Below are 24,090 nucleotides of genomic sequence, written 5' to 3' on the forward strand. Positions count from 1 at the left end.
AATAACCACAGGAGAAAAGCTACAGTATTTTGTGAAATACCTTGAACACGAAAATGCATTCGCGAAATACAGGCGTCCCTATTCATAAACAAAGGTTGCTGTCTCGTCACCAATGGTCGGAGGGGAAACGAAAAAAAAAAAAAAAAAAAAAAGTCGTGTACGTATTCGCGTGTGGCTACTCGCAGCGGTAATCTCCGTTTAAATTTCCGTCGTTTACCGCGCCTCCGTAAAACCGCAACGTGTGTGTGTGTGTGTGTGTTCACTATGAACCCGCTGGTCGGCGGTGCGGGCGCGCGAAGGAAAGGAAGGGAATGAATGAATGAACGCGCCCCAGCGAGGAAGAGAAGGGACGGAGACGTGGCAACAGCGCGCCTGCCCGACGGCGATGACGTCACGGGCAGGCTCTCTCTGTCTCTCTCTCTCTCTCTCTCGCCGCCCACCCAGCTCGCCGGGGTTAGAGCCGCGCGCGGCCGCCAGGTGGTCCTGTCGCGTCACGTCAAACCTCCGGGGCCGGGCCAAACAGCGGCGCGGCGGAGGAAGAGGAATTGGTGGAGAAGAGAGAGAAGAAGAAGAAGGGGGAGAGAGAGAGAGAGAGATAAGGGCGTCTTTTCAAACCACACACACACAGACACACACACGCATCCGCGCGCGCACCTCGGCGACGAGAGAAAACCCGGAGAGGCAAAGCACAGGAAATCTCCGTTTCGTCCTTTTCCCTTCGGCCCGTCTTCTTTTTTATACAGGGCGTGCCAGAACAGAAAAGTCCCCCCCCCCCCAACTCCTCCTTTTTTCTCGGCGGGCACAGCTGTCGGCGGCTCGGATGCGGGGGAAAAGCTACACCGATGGGGTCCCCATTCTCCGCACACCCCTCTCTCCATCACCCTTCCCAGCCGGGGAAAAGAAAAAAAATATATATATTTTCCACGAAACCAATCTCAACGCAACACCGCGAACGATGCCGGCATTACCTTTTTTTTTTTTTTAAGTTTTTAATGCCATTGGGGAAGAAGTGTACTATTATCTATCATTTGAAATTCAACGTATAACGTGAGACGAAAAGACGGAAGACAGTACGTACGACACGAGTGAATAAAATCAAGGCACGGGAAAAAAAAGCACACATGAACTAGGAATTAAAAATAATAATAATAATAATTTTAAGCCGACGTACATCTCATCACGGGATATAAATAAAGCCTTCGGGAAATGGCGACTCGTTTCGAAAGTCAGTATCAGGTTTTACAAATCCTGGTTATAAAATCAGCGGCGATGAAGGGGGGGGGGGGGGGGGAATTGTGAGTGGAACTGGACAGGTTGAACAGACATCTGCAGTCAGGCCTGCCAACACCCGACGATGCTGTAGAACCAGGATGTCCACAAGGAAAAAATATTTCGTACCAACTTAGGCGAGAAAAAAGTACTAGATTTGAAAAAAAATAGTACTAAATTATATTTTGTTCATGGTTTTTAACAATTTAGGAAGTTATTATGACGTTGCAATGCTCTAACTTAAATTATCACACCACACACACACATACATTCCATAGTTTTTAAAAATATTTACGCTTAATAATTAAACATATTGGAGTTACTGTAATATTATTATATTAAGAGGGCGATAAAGGGCTTCATTTAGAGCTGTTTTAGTGGTCAATGCGATGGCAAGTAGAGGTCAAACCAGTTAATGCAGATGAATGAGATTTTTACACATCATTGAGGAAATGTATAATGACTGATCCCAGTTGTCAGAATGCGGTTAATTTTGTTATTAATAAGCAAAATTAATTAGTAAAAAGGTTTATATTAGCGCAAATTTGACAACTTGCAGAAAATAAAGTAATCAGAATAACAAAAGAGTAAAAACTGAACTATTTACATGTAACATTCTTTTATAGTATATGATTTTTGGAAATAATTATCTTCATACAATTGCGAATTACTTGCACACGCGTAAGTCACTACACATTCATGTTTGAGCCGAAAATTTGCCACTTCACTGTTTGGAGATAGGACACTTTTATTCCATCCCTTCAGCAAGACCCGAGCGCTGTAGATAATCCTCGCCATTAGAGTGATCGGGTTCCTGCTGTTATCTGTCGCCTTGTTTACGAATGTGTGGAAGGGGTGTAGAGGAAGGTCTGGTTTTCGATAACACATGTCTTGTCGGTAACTCTGCATTTCTCTTGTCATTGCATTCGCGTGCACCTCATTTACATTATTCTTAGAGTATTCTTTGCACATATATATATATATATATATATATATATTTTATAGTACAGTTTATTTACAAATATTTAACTGGATTGTGGATATACAATTAATAATTTTTAGTTGCTTTTAGGTTACTTGGCATACATCTTATTTTCAACCAAATAATAATAGTTGTATAAAAATTTAATGAACTAAATATACCGTGGGATATTACTTTGCAAAGCATTTATTGCGGGATAAGTTTTACAGATTTTGCAGTTCCAACACTATAAGCACAGCACAAAATACGAATAATTACACAAAACTGTAAAGCTGATTTGTAAACAAAATAAATGTTATAATAGTTTACCTCGTGGTTACATACAAATTGATAATATACATAAAAATATTACAAGTTTTCAAAGCTATCATGTTGTTTCATTGCGTATCATTTAAAAGTATCTCTTGTTTGTAGTATCCCATTTAACACTAAAATGTATTTTATACATAATTTGTCACATATATAGCACATGTATATATTTAATGAATAGTAGTTACTGAAGTAAAAAGGTTTTTCCTTTATTACAAAATAAAATACACAATATAAACTATTCATAACGTAATTTCTTCTTGCTTTTAGCATTCTCAGATGTAGTTTCTGCAATTGGCGTACTTTTTTCAGTCTTTGTGCTTTCCTTTAACCTTAAATCAAGGTAAAAAACACATGTTTTTATTAATAACACTGCCTGAAGCTATACACTGAAAACGACCCATGAAAACTATAAATTATTTGTGTACTTACTTATTTTTCTCTCTCCAATTTGCTAGATTTTTACCTCAATTCCGTTTTCTTCGCACAGACAAATGCAATTTACCACGAGCATTAGGTACCATTTACAAAACATGCGTTTGTTTTCGCCATTTATAAATGAACATCCATTCATATATCCCAAGCTAACACAGCGACAGCAAGGAAAACTAAATCCGACTGCCTCGCAGTGCCACCCCACCCATTTCGGTCCTTATCGTGGGACTGAGAAGTGTCGCCTATCGCGAGGGACTCAAGGCAATATCGGTCTAACGTACAATATCAGGCGCACATGTTACGCTTCAAGCAGCTGGAATTTCTAGTAGTTATTTATCCCACTCTTAAAGAAAAAAAAGTACTAGATCTGAGCGTAAATGTACTAGACCACTAAAAAACTTATAAAAGTACTATATCTAGTACGAAAGTACTAACTGTGGACATCCTGTGTAGAACACAGTGATATCGTCTGTCGCCTCTGAGCGGCCCGATACACGAAGCTCAGACGACTGATTGCAGTGATGTATGAATGCGGGAGGGGGGATATGGTTGGCATGCACCCTCCCAGAACAACCAAAATAATATTTCCAACGTCTCGAAATTATTGTATGAATATTTATAAACGAAAGAAAAAAATTTAATTCGTGGAGCTTCAAAGGCAGATTGAAAAAAGGAAAAAAAAAATTATTGCATTGTTAAACAAGGGCGTAAATCGCGGAGGGTATGTCCGCCCTGAAATGTAAAAGCCTCACTATGGGGTTCCGCTTCCGCAATATTTCATTATAATCAGAGGCTAATAAATATAAAATAATATATATTTCAAGTAACCAAATATTTTTTTTTTCAAATTAATCTTTGACATACTACTTAAAATACACTTTTCAGTACATGTACTTTTCCCGTCGTTTGCTTTCAAATCTTTACTTTAGTTGGTGGGAATGATAGAATTTTTAAGCTTTTTTTATTCCGGGGGGTTGGGGGGGATATACCCTCCCTCCCCTGTAAATCCTACACATTGTCATCCCTGTTATTAACATATTTGATTCTTGGGTTAGAAGCAAAACGACACCTTAAAGTTGACGAAGTTACATTTCGAAAGTAGGTAACACAATAACTGTTTCTTAATCGGGATTTATTCACTTACTCAGTTTCACATCGACATGTGTAGTCTGGAGCAAGATCAAAATAAAATTGCCCGGTCCAGGGGTGTATGTGTGTTAGTGAGGCGGGATGATAAGCGCGACGCTCGCTGGTGCTTCTAGCGCGGTGTCTCCTCTGGACTGGCGCGCAGTCTTCTCGTCGTCACAGGACAACTGTGAAATTTGAGCGGTGACCGAGACATTATATGGCCGAGAAATTATAAAGATGTAATGCAAGTCCCTTAAGTGCTTTCACTAATCTGTACTGGTTGTTTTACGCCTACAAATTACTCTGAAAACATGCGTTTTTAGCCATTTTCACTCTTCTAAAAAACACAGTTTAAAAACTTAATCTTGAGCAGTTTTCAAATCGCGTTTTTTTTTTCTGAAACTCTGCACATCGTTTGTGTTTTCAGATAGGCGGAGCCCTTAATGCCGATTGGTATAGATCGGGGGGGGGGGGGGGGGGTAATTTCGCAAATTCATTTCGTGATAGGCTAGAATCAAAAACAAATGATCCTTTGAGCTGTTTTTTTATTGATTCACAGTTAATGAGTAGAGACCTGTAAAATTCGCGATTTCAAATCCCTAAAGGATAGACTCCATGATCCTTTACGCACTCGTGCAAATTACATCTGCTGATTGGTTACCGACTCGTAACACCTGTTGACTGGAATGATCGTGATTCGCTCATTCTTCTGTTAAAGATTTTTCATTGGCCCAGAGTCCTTCAGATAAACTGTGGCCCAATCACTGAAGCAAAATAATGTCAAAAGTATTTGGACTCTATCCTATCGCGAAATGAATCCGCGAAATTTACAGGTCTCTATTAATGAGAAGGCCCCTGGATAGAACCAGGTTGTTTCGCGTGTTCATTCCACTCCAGGCTAGACTAAACTTGCCTATATAAAATCAAGCCCTTTTAAAAGTGCTTACTGGTCGATAAAAAGGTCACATTCTTTGGCAGGTCACGCGTGATTGGTTAACCACTTCTTCTCCTTGTTGATAACTGGATCAGGGTCTTCAATGGTGTGTCAAGATCACTGTAGTCAAATCAACGACGCGAGGTAGATGAGTTTGTATTTCAAGTCTACTTTGCCACTCAATTGATCCGCTAAATAAGCGTGGCTCTACCTCTGGGCCAATGAGAAACCAAACCCTCAACCAAAGAGTATAGGAATCATATCATCGATCACCAAGCAGAGACGTCTCACAAGTCTCCAGCTAATGAACAGGTGAACATCTGCCCAATTACGTAAAGAACTGTGCAGTCAACCCTAGAGGTCATTGAAACCGCAATGTTTTCCATAGTCTCTGCTGATTGGTCACAACACTTCAAAAGGAGATGCCGTCGATCACAGGATTATACCTTGGGCAACACAACGACAAAAAAAGACGATGTCTGTCCATGTCTTAGGACGGGAACAGATGTCAGTTCCCGAAACGTCACCACTGTTGTCGTATGAAGCCTACTGATGTGTTCGTATATGTGCTGTCGTCACCGTGGTGTCCAGAATATCTGTTTTGTCTCATCGCTGGGTTTCTCCTGTACGTCTGTGTTGTCCACATTTTCTTTTCAGTATCATCGTTGGGGTCGTCTCTTTGTTGCTATTGTCTAAGGTCGTCTGTCAAATACGTTTTCCATTTTGATGCTGCCAGCAGACTAGAAGGCTTATAAACAGTGTAAAAAATTATCTTTTATAGGGTATATTAGACTGACGATAATGAAAAATAAGCACGTAATAAATAATTTAAGTCAGCAATTTTTTTTTCGCTCTGAAATTTACTAAAACATTTTCCAATGTTAAAAAATGTGTTCAAACAATAAGCTGAAGCATATAAACAAATAAACAAACTTAAAAACCTGGTAATATATTAAGGTTTGCCGGCAATAGAAATCTTGAAAAAATTATGAAGGTTATTTTGTATGCGTCCTTCGAAAGTTAAAAGCTCGGTAAGGTTTTTGAGACGGACGGATGGACGGATGGAGTTTTCCGGGCCATCCGATTGGCTGCAGGTCACGCGGTCGACGGACGGATGAGACGAATCATTTGTGAGACCAGCTCAATCCGAACCTCACCCAACCAAATACGTTTAGAATAATAATGTTCGCAGGCTTTCACGGCCATTGTCTGAAGTAGCTTGGCTTCTGGGTTGTAGCCGTGTCCTTGGCGAATAATAATAATAGTAGGTAACTGCTCCCTGATGATGGTGACTGCAATGTCGACCGAAACGTCGGTGAATTATTCGCCAAAGACACGGCTACAACCCAGAAGCCAAGCTACTTCACGTTTAAAATAAGTTAAGTAGCAGTGTTGCCAGCTATAGCACACACAATTCGGGTACACTTACTTCTACATTCGGGTACTTTTGTGCAGGGGGGGGGAGGGGGGAAATTGCATCAATCAATGGGGAAATGTCTATATTTTGTTTGTTCAGGAAAATTTTTTTAACCCGTATAATATTATAGGATAATTGTCTACTGTAGGGGAAAAAGAGGATACGGCCGATAATTTCGATATTTTTTGGCTATTCGGGTACGTTTGCGAACTCGATTCGGGTTACGTCTGCCAACGGGCGGAAACCCGCGCCCGCAAGAGAGGTCATTCGGGCGTCACAAGGGGCGTGGAGGGGAGAGAGAGGGAGGTGGTGGGGGGTTATGGTGAGGGGAGTGGGGGGAGCACGGACTTCTCCCGGCGCGACCTTGGCTCCGAAGTAAGGCCGTCAGCTGGCAGGCGAGGTCGCCGGCATAACGGCCCCCCCCCGGCCGACGAAGAGACCCGGTTACACAACGCGACGAGGCCCGAAGAAGTACACGAGGGGTGGTAGGAGGGGAGAGAGGAGTTGAAACCAGATTTTTTTTTTCCCCTTAGGCGCCGGCGCTTCAACTTCGACACACGACGCTCTCGACGAAGTGACAACGAGATTAAATATTGTTCATCAATAAACAAAGATGATCAGTAATTTCCAACCGACAAAGACTGGAAATGCAGGTCTTATCATGCGGAAAAAAAAAAAAAGATTTTCCAGGCCAGCTGCGTGTTAAAAACTTTGTAGCGTTGTCTGCGTTTTGTGGATTGGCTGGTTTTTTTTTTTTATTTCAAGTGCATGAATTGCTGTCGGCGCGTCCAATCCACAGGCATCCGGCGCGGAAGCGAACGCGTCATGAATTGTCCCGGCCAAACAGGGCAATGACTGCAAGGGAACGATCGCTACCTCATTGCAGTCCAACGTGTGTTCACATTATTTCGCGAAAAATGCCTGCCCCTATAGCTAGAGACCGGAAAAATTCGCGTATTAATTTCGTGACAGGCTGAAATTCAAACATGTGTACAATTCTGCTGGTTCTGCTATTGGCTCGCAGTTTAACACTGGAGCTCTCTGGACCAATGAGAGACTATCGACCAATGAAGAGTCGAATCACAAGCTACCCAGTGGAGACGTCTCACAATTTAGTGCCCAATGAACACGTGTGTTTACTTGAGAAATGCAGAGGATAATGGAGGCTATTCTAGAGGATATTGAATCCGCGAATTTTTCCGGTCCCTACCTATAGCTATATAGCTAAACAACTAATGAACTACAATCTCACTGTTCCATCTTAAATACTTTTTTTTTTCTCTTTTGTTTGCAATAAACCAGTTGTTCCGCTTCAATTTCAAAGGCCTTTGAAAAGGCTAAAGACCATCGATCGCAAGTTATGATTTCAACTTTTTTCTTTTTTTACGTGATCAGCCTTTAACCGAAGTTTGTTTCTGAGTCAACGTGTGAAGCGTAATTCAATTATTCTGTCCCCCTTCCCTATTATTATATTTTTCACACTCTCCCCACATGTTGATCCTGGTTATATTCGTGGCGGCGTCGAACTGGATTCTTCAAAAGCAGAAAACGTAGCGGGCGTTTCTGATGTCCGGTTGAGTTATCTCTCTCTCTCTCTCTCTCTCTCTGTTTTTCCCTCATCCTTTCATTTCAGTCAATGTTTTATTCTTGTACCAACTTCTCTAATAGCCCCAATGTTCGCGAGACGTAAAGATTTTGTCCGTTAACACGGGACTAAGAAAAATATCGCGGGTTCAATGACCTTCCTAGGATAAAATCCATCGTGCTCCGCATACTCGGGCAAATGTCGCCTGTTCATTGGCTGCTAACTCGTGAGGTTTCTCAACTGGGTGACGTCGTGATTCGATACTTCGTTGATCGAGGGTGGGGCCAAGATTCCTCGATATTAACAGTGAACCATTTGCCGAAGAGGCATGTCACGAAACGAATGCGCGAATTTTTCCGGTCTCTAATAAACATAACCCACACACCAAATTATTCGACTTTTTTCTGACCTCCGGGTATTTTTTTATAATGATTTTTTTTTTCGCTGACGAAAACATGTAATATAATTTTTAAAGCAAACAACAAATCTCATTTTCTTTTTGATTTTTTTTTTTTTGCCTGACATTGGCGCATAATTGTTTTATCCATGAAAAAGATAATCGAATATTTACAATAATTTGACTTTTGTTTTATTATGCTTATTATTGTGCGCAGTTAATACTGGAAAGCGTACTGGAGGTACTGGAACAACACAAAGCATAAATGCCCGGGTAAAAATCCGAACCCAGTATTCCTGCGAACAATATTTTGACGTAATACAGTTGTTCTCATCTAAGTGTACAAATTTACAAATATATGTAATTTTACATGAAAATTTCTGTTTTACAAAAATTAATTTGTGTACTGTGGCCCAAGTAAAGCCATCATAATTCAGGGAAAATCCTGGGCCGGGTCATGCGGGGATCAATTATTAACATGCATTAAGCAAGCAAGATCACAATTGTATAAGAAGGAAAAGATCCGGTGAAGAAGAGTTTGGTGGGGCAGTAAAAGCTGCCATTAATGGGTTGGGAACTTGGGCGTTTATTTGAATACACCTGTTTCCAACATAGCAAAGGCTGAACCCAAATACAATAAACATAGCACAGATTATGGATTAGCAATACAAGATGTGCCTTTGTGTAACAATACCATTTGAGTACCCTGAAATAACACATTTTCCCTAACCATTACTTGATTTTTTTTTTTTTTCAGAAATTAAAAATTCCCTGACTAATCCAGGTTTTCAATGTTTTCCCCCCGATGCTGGAAACCTTGTCTAATTCGTCATAGTTATCATCTTAGCTACTCTGGACGTTTTTGGAATCAAATACTGACAGTCTTGCGAACCAAAACTGCAGAAAATTCAACCTTAAATTTGATTCGTTCATTCACAACCTTCACTTAGTGTCCGTACATCCTACGTAGATTTTTTTTTTTTCATTCATGCAAACGTGCAACGATGTGAACTATAAATAATATATCTTAAATATAAAAAACTTAAACAAGTTTAATATTTCACAATAGCATTCCAGTCTAATATTCAATAACCGGGAAGTATTTCGTACCACAGTAAATACTGGAGTATTGTAAAAAAAACACTATTTAAAGATGTATGTAATTATATTCAAAAAATAACGGTCATCCATATGAAAATGTTACATTCTAAAACAAACGAAAATATAACGTAACTCACAAATTTGCATTTCAATTTTAATATAGTATGTTACTTGAGCATACAGTCCCAAGAGTTCATTAAATATTAATGTTTCATTTACTGCAAGGAAGAGTTAATGCTGAAGATAAAATTAAAAAATCTCAGTGCATTGTCAACTAAACAGTTCACCAAACAAGATTGCCAACTAAAATCCCCGGTAAAATGTTCGAAGAGAATCACTTGCATAGTCAGGAAAAGGCATTACCAAAATTCTGTAGCTACAGAAAACATTCTCAGAGACAAGCGTCAATTAACCTGATGTAAAGAAAACATGGAATAATGTAAATAATAACATATTTTGTACTGGGTGAAGAAGCATTGGAAAAATTTGAACTACGTGTACATAGTATTGTTGTGTCCGGTAGCTACGTGTTTTACTAGAACAACTGCGTGGCGGGCTTTGCTGGTGTTGAAATGCTCGGAGCTGTGTACAGCAATGATTGCCTGAAGTCGAAAACATTTGAGGCTAGCTGTAATTAGGGAATGGAAAATTTGTGCGGTTTCAATGACCTGTGCAGATGTCACTTGTTCATTGGCTGCTGACTTATAGGACGTCTCGACTGAGTTGCCCGTGATCCGATACTAATTTATATGAAAGTCTGTAATTGGACCAAACCAGGGACGGCTCCAGGATTTATTTTATAGTAGGCCCGGACTGTACCTCAGGGTCGTATGCACAGTTTTATGAGTCACTCTATTGAACCCGGGGTGGGGTTGGGGGGGTTGGCTGGTCCCCTCATCAAAGGGTGTTCCGGGGAATTTTTAAAATTCAGATGAAAAATGGTAAGTTTTTTTGGCTTTCTGAAGTTAATTATTTCTCTCTGTAGGCGCTACGGCTGCAAAATAAAACAATCTGGCGATTTAACACTATAACACTCCAAACATACGTTGCAAACTGAATAATTATTTCGCTGAAGTCATAGTTGATAGTATGATTTTTTTTTTAAATAACATCAACCTTTTTTTTTAAACGAACCGCCATATTCAATGAAGATCTTAAAAGGTAAGTTAATAAGGTTTTACAGTAATTAACTGTGGATAGTAAATATGCACGGTATTTGATAACTAGTGATGGGCATAAAACTGTACTTGATGTGTTGACTGTGTTAAATGTGTTTTCTGTACAATTCTGCAAAAGTAGACAATATCAGTGATACACATATAAACAAAAATGTATATGTATTCATGTTGCGTAATTTCAGAGTGATATACATTTACTAGGTTTTAAAATGTATTATTGTACTATTCTGCAAAACTGCACAATATTAGTGTTTTAAATGTGTATTTTTTTATTTGAACGTAGAATATTTACATTACAATCATGTGTTTTGTATCTAACATATTGTTTATCATGGACATCGGTTCAAACGATGTAAATAAATAAAAAAAGGGGGGGGGGGGGGTAAACAATTCCACACGTTTACCCGCCTTCTATTTTATCCCTTGTATAAGTCTGTCGTAGAGTTTTTTCCCTCTACATAATAGTCACGAAATAAAATAAAGCAGGAATTACAATAGACAATCGCGTCGGTCCGTTATTCGTTCGTAAGTTAGCCGCCGTAATATTTTTTTCCATTTCAATGCTGACAACTGTCGAGAAAACTTATTTTGGAGAAAATTTATCTTGTATAATTGAATTAGTTAAACAATCGTGTAATCTATAAACACAACTCTTTGAAATCAAATCTCTTTTTTCTTCACCGTGGTATTTGTTTTTATAAACATTTCCAGAGTTACCATGCGTAATTAATTGCACTTTTTGTGGGTCGGATAATTTTTGTTTAGAAAAAAAAACTTTAAAATATGTTCAAACGTACGTTAAAAAGTTATCATGAATGCATCCAAACGATTAAACACATTTCAATATATTTTAATATAATAACATTTGACACGCAAAAAACTAGCTGACATTTGGAAGTTATAATTTCATCCGGCGATCAAAAGTATGAAGTTACCACACTTTTGACGGACAGACGTAGGGAAGAAATTTTTCTGGGCATCTTATTGACTGCAGGTCACGTGATTGGCGGAAGGAGTAAATGACAATTTGGGGGGGGGGGGGATATTCTTAATTTCCGAGACTGAAACATAGTTTTAGAAGCAGTTTTAAGTACACCCGCTCTCATAATATGTTACTAGCATGGCTACATTGATTGTGAGAAGTAACGCGAACGCAGGCGAACCAGTGGGGAAACTAATTCACTTTTATTTTGGTTGCCACATATTTTGTGGTGTGGCATACCAGAAATATTGCATCTATCAACTCGTTTACATAGAACAAGCTTTTACGTGACAAACCAGGTATTCTTTGCAGAGTTTAAATCTCTTTTATAAGAAATTAGACGTCATGCAGTTAAAAAAAAAAAAAAAAAAAAAAAAAACTTTTTTTGCTAGTAGTTACGGGCTCATCCAACAGATAGCGTCGCATGTCACGCAGAACATGATTTCAGTTCCCGGTGTAAGAGCAGCACTGCTACGTTGTTCTATGAGAACGACGTCTGACTTCGCGTACAGCGCGGGAACGCTCCGAAAGTAAACATCAGTGGAAGGGAGGGTTGCGTGGATAAGGGGGGAGGAGGGGGAGGTAGGGGAAGAAGGAAAGGCGCTCACCTTGTCGATCTGGCGAAGCGCTAGCTCGGCGTCGGCCCAGCTGGTGCGCACGTACAGGTCGGACCCGTGGCGGGCGCTCGTCGCGTCGCGGCTGGCCACCATGTTGCCGTGTGATCCCGTCGCCTGCGAGCTGGCCGCGGCAGCCGCTTAGCTCGCGGTATCCACATTTAGGCGGGTGTTGAGGGACCCGCGGGCGAAACACATCCGGCGCGCGCGAAAAAAAGTTATTCTCTTTTCTTTTATCCGCCACAACAACACACACTCTCTCCCTGTCTCTCCGACTCTTGCGCGTCTCTCGCCTCTTCACGCGACGGCGTCGACGAAACGCCAACCGGCGCCCGGACCAACGAAACACGAACTGACTGGCTCCGGCGACCGCCGCTTCGCCATAACTGCCTTCCCCGCGCGGGCGTCGGCGACGTTCCCCCGTGTGTTTGTCGACGAGGGACGAGGAGGGGGAACCCCGAGCGCGCCCGAGCGGCGGCGGAAACGCACGAAAGTCTTCCCCGGCCGCCCGGAGCCGTCCCGGCCATTGGCTGGCTGGAGATTTTTAGGTTGCGGTCCCCTCCTAACCCCCCCCCCCACCCACTTTTCTTCCCCTCCTCCTCTTCCACTCCTCCATCCGTCCTTTTCTCCCGCCGCCGCGGGCTGGGACCACCCAGGTCGTCCCCGAAGAGAAATTCTGCCCTCCAAGAGCATCATTAGTAGCTTACGCTCTCGTCATATGTCACCTTAGGACTCATGCCACCCATTCGTCGCCCCCCTCCTCCCCCGACCATCCCTACATCCTCCTATTTCCTTTTTATATTCATTCCCTCACCAATTCTCTAAATTTTCTTACCCGCGTTCCAAACAAAAGTAATGAATTACACGTTTGCTTATCTGATGCGTTGCGGGGGGGGGGGGGGGGGAAGGATAATTGAAATGCCCTCAGAACTTTGATCTATGATCCTGCTATTCCTCGAAGGTAAAAGTAAAAATTTCCCGATAATGTCGGGCCTAACACGCACCACGAACTTGCTAAAAATTTCATGATTTCGCATGAATGGGCTGCATTAGGAAGTGAGCGAATAATACAAGGAAAACGGGATGAAAGAGAATCCATGCTCTTAGAAATGCAGTCACAACAGAAACTAGAGCCTAATAAAAGTACCTGGCTTCTTCACAAACACACGACTACAGTATGACAAGTCTAAAAATAAAACTGAATTACAACGGAAGGACAAATGTAAGTATGGACCTGGAAATTCCGCAAATTCGTTTGGTGCCTTGGGTTAGCTTCACAAAATTTTGCTTTTCCACTGGCTGATTTCTTATTGAGAACATTTTTGTTCTTGTTAGTTTGGCACTACCTGATTCGCTTAATTTTTTTTTTATTTTTCATGGCTGGTCATAGTTGGCTCCGGGTTGCAGAGGGGCGTTTCCATAATAATTGCGGTCCAATCATGAACACAGTTACGAAGGCTTGCATTCTTACTTGTGATAACCAAATGAATCCGCGAAATTTCCGTACCTCTAGTTGTAAACCTTCTGAGCTGATGGACACTGGCTATGAGTGACCTGCCTTCGCTCTTGGAAAATTCCTTTTGCCAACATAAAATTCCTGCAAAAAAAAAGAAGGGTTTTCCCTGAAGGAACAAGCAACTCGACCACACCATAAAAAGAAAATTATGGCTATATACTAGAGACAAAAGAAATTATGGTTCTTAATGGCTAACATTCAACACAAAATGTGATTTTTTGGAAGGAGGGGGGGGGGGGGAGCATTTGTACTAAAACAGGAACCTGCTATTTTACCGGTTAGAGTTGCGGGAAAACCATTAAAAATGGCTCCTAAAAAACATAATGAGTGTGTTTAACGTACATATTCAATCATTAAAATAAAATAAAAACCTTTACCAAGATTTTTACCATTTTAACATTTTCTAGCTTAGCAAAATGCTTTAAAATATTTAGGAAACACTTGCGTCACGAAAGACGTCAGTTGGGGTTACATTCCGAATCTAATCTTATAGGTATATCATTTCTCTCTAAGAATTAGCTGCTAACGTTTTGGAACGAAGAAGTTAAATTATTTTTAAATATTCGCCCTGTATACATGCAAGATAATCGTAGGTATTTAGTTTTAGATAATTTGTGCCTTTTTGATTGTCACTGCACAGTAAACTGTAATAAATACTGAAATGTGGTTTATTTTGAAGATTATAAAACTTATCTCACTTATATAGAAAATTAGATCAGAAAATTTACACATGGACAACACACAGTAACATTAACTTTAGAGCTGACTTTTTTAAAATCAAATATTTCATATTTTTGCTAGCCACAGAACTTTTTTTATATGCGGGCAACATTTCATGGGGGCAAAAAAATAGATCAAATACAGTTAATCCCATGCCTTTTATTTTAAAAAAATGGCGCATCTCGATAGCCATTACGTAATGGCACAAGAACTCTAAGGCGGCTGGAAAAAAAAATTCCCTTAGAGCCATCTTGGGAACATCACGCGACATTTAGCCGGATACCTATTCATTACGGCTCATTTAGATAAACACAGCCTTCGGACGAACGGCATGGTCACACAGGATAAAAACATGAAGAAGACGGACGTGGGTAGCATAAATGCCTGCCGTAATCTAGCAAGGTAAATAACGTAAAGTATACGCTCCCCTCTATCTTTCTTTTTACAAACCAAACATGTTCCTACTCTCCCTTCCCTGACGCTCTTCATTTCTCCCGCGTGTCATTTTTATATCAACAAATTATTTAACCACCACTCTCATCTTCCGCAGGCTAAAATTGCTCAGGGGAAGCTTTTAAGCTGCCATTCATCAAATTAGCTTTACTTTTTCACCGACGTGTGTAATTATACTTACGTTATCCGACACGACTTCATGTTATTTTGAGTAATTATAATTTTTTTTTTTTTTTTTTTTTACTAAGCCTTTGGCTGCATTTCACCTCACAGCGCGCAATTAAAAATGCACAGCACAAATTTACTGAAGAACACTGATTACAAATTGTCCAGGTGGCTTGGTAAATTTTCTGATATCCCCGTAAATTTACAACAGTATTTGATGATAAACTCGCTGGAATCATCTTCGAGTATCAACAAAATCTCGAAAACTTGTTAAGCCTATGGTGAAAGATTTTTTTTCTTTATTCCAGTGCATGTTTACCTCATTTACAACGGAACGTAGAACTAGGAAGAGGTAGTTTCTACACACACATCCAGTTTTGTAGAAATTCAGAGAATTCTTCATTTATTTAAGGTGAATTCTGCGATGTCAAGTCCGTAATTATTTGATCGTTATTCCTGACACAAATAAGTGTATGGGAACTTCAGAACCCAATTATAAACAAAATTGGTAATTTCTGTAAATGATATTTGGTGAATTACTGAAAAGCGAAAAACGTGACCAGTCATTTCATAACGTGTGTCATTTTCCTCTGTTTCCTCGATCGGTGAACAATCATAAGAAAAGAGGGTTCCAATCCAATAATAAGTCAGTTGAGCGTAAAATAGTTTGGTTTATTTGTTACTCGTAAATGTTACCAAACATTGAAAAAAAAACTAACGGGAGCATTCTGTCCTATCCTATGGATATATGCAAAGCTGTTAATTTCTGCCTGTGAGTTTTATCTGTTAGAAATCACAGTCAATTTGGTTTTTTTTTTTTTTGCGACAAAGAACGCCTCGAATGAACGAAAGGCTCTTATTTGTTCCAGATAACTGCGTATTAGCAGAAAGTACGTCAGATTCCAACTTGCGAGATCTGTTATCCTTAGAGACCTGCAAAATTCGCGGATTCATTCGGTGATAGGCTAGAATTCAAACCATATACCTCTTAGATAATTTTGCTATTGGCTTACTGTTCATCTGGACGAATCTCAACCAGTTATAAACCCTCAACCAGTTATAAACCCTCAACCAAAGAAGGATCGAATCAAAGACAAACCAACTGAGACGACTTACAAGTCGGCAGCCAATGAACTGCGTTATTTTCCCGAGTGTACAGGGGTATATGTGCAGTCTATCCTGAATGCCATCGAAACCGCGAATTTTGCAAGTCTCTAGATCCTTTGTAAGGCCCCGGTCTATAACGGCACGGAAACGGAGACGGATCTCACGGAACATCTGCTGCTTCCGCAGTGCACGGAAAAGTGACAAACGGCAACCAATGAGATTGCGTTTCAAGGTCACGAAATATTAATTTTATTTAAAAAAAAAAAGATTCTTTTAAATCATAGCACGGGCAGAATTTACATAAATAATAAAAATAAACAATAGATAAATAATTGAACACTAAATATTCTTGAACTTGAAACAATTTTTAACGCATTTGGAACATAAACCAGCAATGGCTATCATCGCAGCCAATGCTCGGCTTCTATTGGCCGCACGGAGCAACGTAAACGGAAGAGCTCGGCATTGCCGAGATAATCCGTACGGGTCCGTCTCCGTATGCGTGCTACCGTGGAAACTCTGTTGCGTGAGATTCATCTCCGTTTCCGTGTCATTGTAAGAACGGGCCTAAACAGGGTAAATATGCGTTTCTGCTGAGGACTTCAGAAATGTTTGATGGTTTTGTAAAACACTGCGAGACAAATTTTGTGTCTTTGTAACGTAGTATCGTAAATTTACGAAGATTCCTTGGTAACGTAGACACTGAAAAGAAAAAGTTGTTTTTGAACTTTTTTCAAGGGAAAATCCTTTGGAAACTCAGTTGTCAACGATATCACGTGTAAAATTGCCAAGGCGGAGCTTTGTTACCAAAGGATGTTCCTTTTAAAAGTACGGAACTTTTTTGACGTGACAACGTCTAATAAATCGATGAACGCCAGCTGCACGCTCGAAAAAGTGTTCCGTTACGCTGTGTCCCGTTACGCTCATTGTATACGCTTGCGCCGCATCTATCTCTCTTCCACTCGATTGGCCTATGCGTCCGAGGAGAAGAAAGACAGCGGCAGCACACAACTTACATCTACACGTGAACTGTTTCGTCGACTGGTTATAAAGTGAAGTGAAAAGTTAATGTGGTTTTCATTGCTTATTACAACAACAATTTCGGCAATAAAGGTTAATTATTCTTGCGTTTTGAAAATCTGATTACTAGTATAATTTCAAGTATTTATTCTTTTATTATTAAAATTTAAATGATTCAATTTTATTCATAAAAGTATGCAACCATTTAATCAATGTTTTGTTATGACGTTGTCACGTTAAACTATCGTCCGTAAACCAACTTTACAGACAACCAATTTTTTTTTCGAGTGTAACTAGCGTTGCTGGCGTCTTCTCCGTAGATGGCTAGTCGTGGACGGCTGGCCCGACGAACCTCGCCTTCGAGAACTGACGAGAACAACCTCTCGAAAGTCTCGTTCGGAAGAGATCTGGAGCCACGTGGTCGCCGGTTTCCGGTCACTAGGTCTGACGTAAAACACGGCGGTGAAGCCTAACCACTCACGCTCAAATTGGTTTTCCGACATCGTATCTATTTTATCGTCAACTTTGTTGTGTTAAATTATTTATTTTTATAAGCTAATAACTAGAGACATGTAAAATAAGCGATTTCAAATCCCTAAAGGATAGACTCCATGATCCTCTATGCACTCGTGCAAATTACATCTGCTGATTGGTTACCGACTCGTAATACCTGGTTGACTGGAATGATCGTGATTCGCTAATTCTTCTGTTAAAGATTTTTCATTGGCCCAGAGTCCGTCAGATAAACTGTGGCCCAATCACTGAAGCAAAATAATGTCAAAAGTATTTGGACTCTATCCTATCGCGAAATGAATCCGCGAATTTTACAGGTCTCTACTAATAACTTAATAAGCCTTAACTTCACCACCTACAAATCCGTTAAATTTTTTTTTTTTTTGGGAATGTATTTGCTCAAATGTTTTGCGGTAATCACCACCATTTTTACAAATAACGTTTATTTTTCGAAGTTATAGTCTATGCTATTTAGTTCATCAAATTTTCTACTTGTGCAGTTATGGAAAAAAATATTTTTACTTATTTTTTTTCTGAGCTGGATGAAAAGCTCGGGCCAGCACACGACAAAAAAAACACACACAGAGAACGAGAAAGAAAGAGAGAGACAGACGCAGACAGACAGACAGACTTCGCTCCTGTGATCCCAACAGACGAGGATGATCCTTACTTTACGAGCTTCCGCGTTGGTCAGTTCCGTGGTTCGAAAACCCTCCGTGCGTAATCTCCGGAGATACCTCCGGCTTACGAGCCGTCCCCGCTTCCAGCACTTGCGACTTGGGAGACGCTCCGGAGACACCGAGTACGACCCAGCGTCGTAATACGATGCACCTTACGACACTTTCATCTTTTTTTATTTCTCTTTCTTACGTGGGCCTTTTTTTTCGTGCCCGAAATGCACAGAGCCGCTCGTAAACCACGCAATCGTACACCTTCGAACAAAGCGTTCAAAAAGGCCCGTGAGTTTCCGTTTGTTATTTTATTTTTTCCCCCCTCCCCTTTCCTTTTTTTCTCTCTCTTTCCTCGTCCTCTTCCTTGCATGTATAGAATCGCTGTCGTGTTGGTTAATGGATAGAGGAAGACTCTCGGGCAAAAACCCTCCCTCCTCCTCCCCCCCTACAACACCCTTCCACCATCTTGATTGCAGGGCTAATGACAATAATTAGCAGAACTCTTAATGAGACGTGTCCCTCTCCCATCCGCCTCCATTCTCCTCCACCCCCCCCCCCTCCTCTTCCACCAGTTCCTCTATGGGAGCGCCCGGTCACGTGAGCTTTGCTAATATGTAACATTAAAGACGGAGGGATATCCTCTGCCGCTAACGAAAATTGCCCGCCATTATGACTTTACTCCCCTCCTTTCCCCCCCTCCTAGAAGGAATGAGGAGATCCTTCTACTAGCCCTTCCCCCCCTCCCCCTCTTCCTTTTCCTCATCGCTACAGTTTTACTTGCATCCGGATGTCTCGGCGTTTCTCGGACCATTCAGTAAGTTGCTGAACTTGAACACGAAAAGATATCTCTAATCACTGATGAGTAAAATTAATTTTTATATCCATCCAAGCATTCTCGCTTTTTTAATCGATGATTTTAGTCTAGAAAAAAAAATCTATAATCTTCCAATCCCTCTTACATAATAGCTGTAATTCGTGGTACATTTTTTTTTACTGTCACGATGAAAACGTTGTTTTGTTAATACTGCGCTCACAAATTACAAGTTAATGTTTAGAAAAGCAGCTACAGATTGGACAGCAGATACCAGACAGGAAACACTAATTTCTGTGTCAATATACCAGAGAAGAATCCTGTGTGTACATTTAAAGATGGTTACATCATTGTCAGCTGAAACGTGGGGATATCCCTTGTAAACCCAATTACTAGAGACCTGCAAAATTCGCGTATTCATTGACCTCTAGGATAGACTCCACAGTCCTTTAAATACTCGCGGAAATGACACCTGTTCATTGGCTACTGACGCGTGAGACGTCTCAACTAGGCTGTACGTAATTGGGCACTTTCTTGGTTTAGTGTTTCCCATTGGCTCACAGTTCCCCCGGCCAATCGCAGAAGCGGTACGAAGGTATAATTGTTTTGATGCTAGACTATCGCGAAATGAATCCGCGAATTTTGCATGTCTCTACCAATTACAGTACTGAGGGGGGGGGGGGGGAAATTTTCCTGCTTAGGCCTATTCCTATTAAAATAATAGTTTAAAGAACATATATTTTTTAAACTGGAATACAACATACAAAATTGAATTAAGAATTTTTTTTGTTGTTTTGGTTCGGTTTTTTTATTTTTATTTATTTATTTATTTTGCTGTTTTGGTTCGTTATAGCGTCAGACGCTACAGTTTACAGCTGCTGCATTTCAACACCGAACCATTTTTGACAGATTTCACAGGCGGTGCCGTGAATTTTTTTCGCGAAATGATTTCCAGACCAGCTGTGCGTTAAACATTTGCAGCAGTGTTTGTGTCTCGTTGTTGGCTGGACTTGTGTGCCACCGACACACGCCAATCACAGCCGTCTAGTGCAAACATGTGCTGGATGGCCCCGTCCAGCTTCTCTTGCAGACGTCCGCCAACCGCAAGGGAGAAACCGCTAGCGCAGGCATACCTTATCCAGTCCAATGGGCGATCAGATCTTAATCGCGAAAAATACACGTCCCTATCCATAGGTTATGGCCAGAGACCTGCAAAATTCGCGGTTTCGATGGCCTTCAGGATAGACTGCACATACCCCTGTACACTCGGGCAAATAACGCTAGTTCATTGGCTGCCGACTTGTAAGTCGTCTCAGCTGGTTTGTCTGTGATTCGAGCCTTCTTTGGTTGAGGGTTTATAACTGGTTGAGATTCGTCCAGATGAACAGTAAGCCAATAGCAAAATTATCTAAGAGATATATGTGTTTTAATTCTAGCCTATCACCGAATGAATCCACGAATTTTGCAGGTCTCTAGTTATGGCATAAGGGTCACGTCCTTTATCAGACGCACACACGGTGTGCAAAGCTTCATAAAAAAAACCTCGCGATTTGCAAACTACTCAAGATATCCCGAGTGGGGTCTGTTTTCGAAAAGCTGAGGGTGGATGGATAGTTCTGTTTCCGTATTTCGTTTTTAAACTGTAAGGTTATGAAAGTGAAACTGGCTAACACCCGTGTTTTCAACAAAAAAAAAATTGGACATGAAACGCCCGGCAAAGATTATTGAAACACCTGAAGGCCTTGCATTACACCTTCATCTTCAGTTCTCCGCCATCCAATGTTATGGTCATCTCTCAAATTTCATCATTGCCCTATGCACGACGAGAAGACTGTGCGCCAGTTCGGATAAAAACCTTGCGCTTGGAGGCGATACCACGCTTGTAACACCAGGGAGCGTCGCTCTTATCACCCCGTCTCGCACTAACACAGATACACGAGTTACGGAGGTGCCTGCTTCAGCGTCATATGGTGGACTTTTAGAAGGCCTACTATCAAGTGATGTGTAACATCTAACCTCGGTAACGAGTAAACGCACGTGTTCTCATGTTGAAAACACACTTGTAATTCGAAACTCTGGCATTATTTAACGCGCATGTAATTCTTCAAAATAATTCCGATGTGTGATAATTCCGTTTCTGGTCGCGAAACACACGTAGTTTCCTCGCACGCCGCTAGAATTCGCCGATGGAGCAATTAAGTCGTCGACTATTTAATTATTTGATTATCAGACCGAAATTTTTGACGTGACAACGTCTAATAAATCGATTAACGCCGGCTGCACGCACGAAAAAATGTCCCGTTACGCACATTATCCCGTTACGCTCATTGTACGCTTGCGCCGCATCTATCCCTCTTCCACTCGATTGAAACAACCATCGATTTTACTTTTTCGAGGCACTCGTTTCCTACTTTTCCTATCATCGTCCTATCCTTAACAGAATAACACAGATTGGAAAAAGTTAAATAGCAAACATGTATAAAAGTTATAGTTAAAATAATCTGTTCGTTAAAGTAATAAACATATTTGAATTAATAGTGCAAATAAAAGTAAATTTATCAATTAAATTGTAGATTTCATTTCATTCCTTCTTTGTATCCATACAAAATAGTGATAATTCAATAAAAATGATTCAATTTTATTCATAAAAATATGCAATCATTTCATCAATGTTTTGTTATGACGTTGTCACGTTAAACTATCGTCCGTAAACCGACTTTACAGACAACCAATTTTTTTTATAAAACATTTTACCTTTCGGCGTACAGCATTTGGTAGATGTAATTTTGTGAATGTAACGTAAATGCTGCGATCTTAATATTTTTATGTTTAGTGGATTTTATCAATATCGGCAGTAATTTAATAAAATTATTTGTAGAAAATCATAACCAATTTGGGGTTTAGCATATTTCAAATTATTTTTCGTTTTTATCAGAGCCGTTTCATTACGAAAATTACTTTTGATTTGCGGCAAATAATTTAGTTGAAAGCACAATTTCAGTAATATTATTACGTTCTGTGTCCGAGTATAGTAGTGATTGCTTTCCAAATCCACTGCCAGAAGTAAGCACAGTACACTCGTAGAATAACATTATACCAGTGTTAATTAGACTGCAGGTTGTCGTTCTGCCTCTCTGGTTCTGGGGTAGAGCGCCTGCCTTGTGACTTGTAGGACCCGGGTTCGCGTCCCGGCTCCTCCAAGGTGGATTGCCCAGATAAAATGGTGGCATTTTCTCTGGTAGGAATACAATCCCTTGCAACAAGTCAGGCTACCAAAGAAACGGTGGGTGGAACAGAAAAAACCTTCCAGGTGGCTTCCAAATGGGGAGCCCGTTTCGTTTCTTGGGCTCCCCATGCGGTGGCCATTCCGGGGGTTTCTCCGGGGGAACGGAGTTTTGCAAAAAAAAAAAAATATTTTTTTTAAATTTCGTATACGATGATTGTAGTGCAGCATCCCACCATTTTATCAATAAACGTTTTGTACATATAATCTTTAAAAACACACATTTGAATATTTGTGAGTCGCACGTATATATTATAAAATTCGTTTTACTTTTTTTTTGTAATTTGCGACAGGTCGCTGTTGTGAACATCGGAGCATTTACCTATACTGTTGGTGAGCTAAATAAATATTTGCCATAACAAAACCACCTTGGATATTTATAATCACAAAAATAAATAACAATAATTTTAAGATTTTAGTTTTAGTTTTCATTTTTAATTATTTTTATATAATTAATCTTATTTTTACTAAGAATTATTTATTATAAAAAAATTTGAATAAAATATTTTATAATTTATAACACAAAATTCTCATTCACAAAAGCGGAATTGTTTACTACTAAAATTTTTTAGCTCTAAATTTGTGAAAATTGTATAAAACAATTATTATAATTACTTTTTGATTATATAATGAAACGTCTCCGATAAAATAACAAAAAAAAAAGCTTTGGACCTGATTTTCGACAAGGAATTTTATGGAAACATTGTTATCACTAGAGGCAGGCATTTTTCGCGAATAAATCTGAACGCCTGTTAGACTGCAACAAGGTACACCCGCATCAGCGATTTCTTCTTTTTGATTGGCGGCCGTCTGCGAGAGAAGTCGTTGCCGTGTTGGACCGAGCCACTCAGGAGGCGTTTGCTTCCCCACTGACTTAATATGATTGGTGTGGTGACAATCGACATGCGCCTGGAAGAAATTCACCCAATCACGAAACACAGACGATGTTACAGTGTTTTAACTTATAACTAATTTAGGGAATCTTTTCGCGAAATATGCAACGCCCTAGTTATTACTAGGGGCAGGCATTTTTCGCGAAATACCTAAACGCCCATTATCAGTTTCTTCCTTGCAATCGGCGGCCGCCTGCGAACGAAAATATGCCCTTATTTGACAGGCCAATCAGAATACGTTTGCTTCCGCGCTAATTACTCAGATTGGTGTTTTAAAACTGGACCTGTGCGTGAAAGAAACTCGCCCAATCACGAAACACTGGCGATTCTACAGTGTTTTGACTCTCGGTTTGTCTCTAAATCTTTTCGCGAAAAAAAAAAAAAATACATGGCCCTAGTTATTACTTATTGAACAGATAATACTGTAAAGTTTCCCTTCGGCTGTGGGAACTTTGTTTCGCGCCATCTGCCACAGATGGCAGCACCCTGGTTGTTACTAGAGACCGGAAAATTCCGTGGATTCATTTCGCGATAGGATGAATTTAAAATGCATATATCTACAAGTTGCTTTTTTTTTCATCGCTGAGTACATCGGGACCATTTATGG

General features: G+C 40.2%; 1 protein-coding gene across 1 annotated transcript in view; it reads right to left on the reverse strand.

Moving 5' to 3' along the window:
• Positions 1 to 12,703, reverse strand: part of LOC134540309 (protein patched) — a 118,692-nt gene extending 105,989 nt beyond the window's left edge. Inside the window, exon 1 of the mRNA XM_063382969.1 lies at positions 12,326 to 12,703. Coding sequence (XP_063239039.1) covers positions 12,326 to 12,427 — 102 coding nt within the window. The 5' untranslated portion in view covers positions 12,428 to 12,703. The remainder of the gene's footprint in view (positions 1 to 12,325) is intronic.
• Positions 12,704 to 24,090: the final 11,387 nt, after the last annotated feature.

Source organism: Bacillus rossius, chromosome 16, assembly GCF_032445375.1.
Source record: "Bacillus rossius redtenbacheri isolate Brsri chromosome 16, Brsri_v3, whole genome shotgun sequence".
Lineage (NCBI taxonomy): Eukaryota > Metazoa > Arthropoda > Insecta > Phasmatodea > Bacillidae > Bacillus > Bacillus rossius.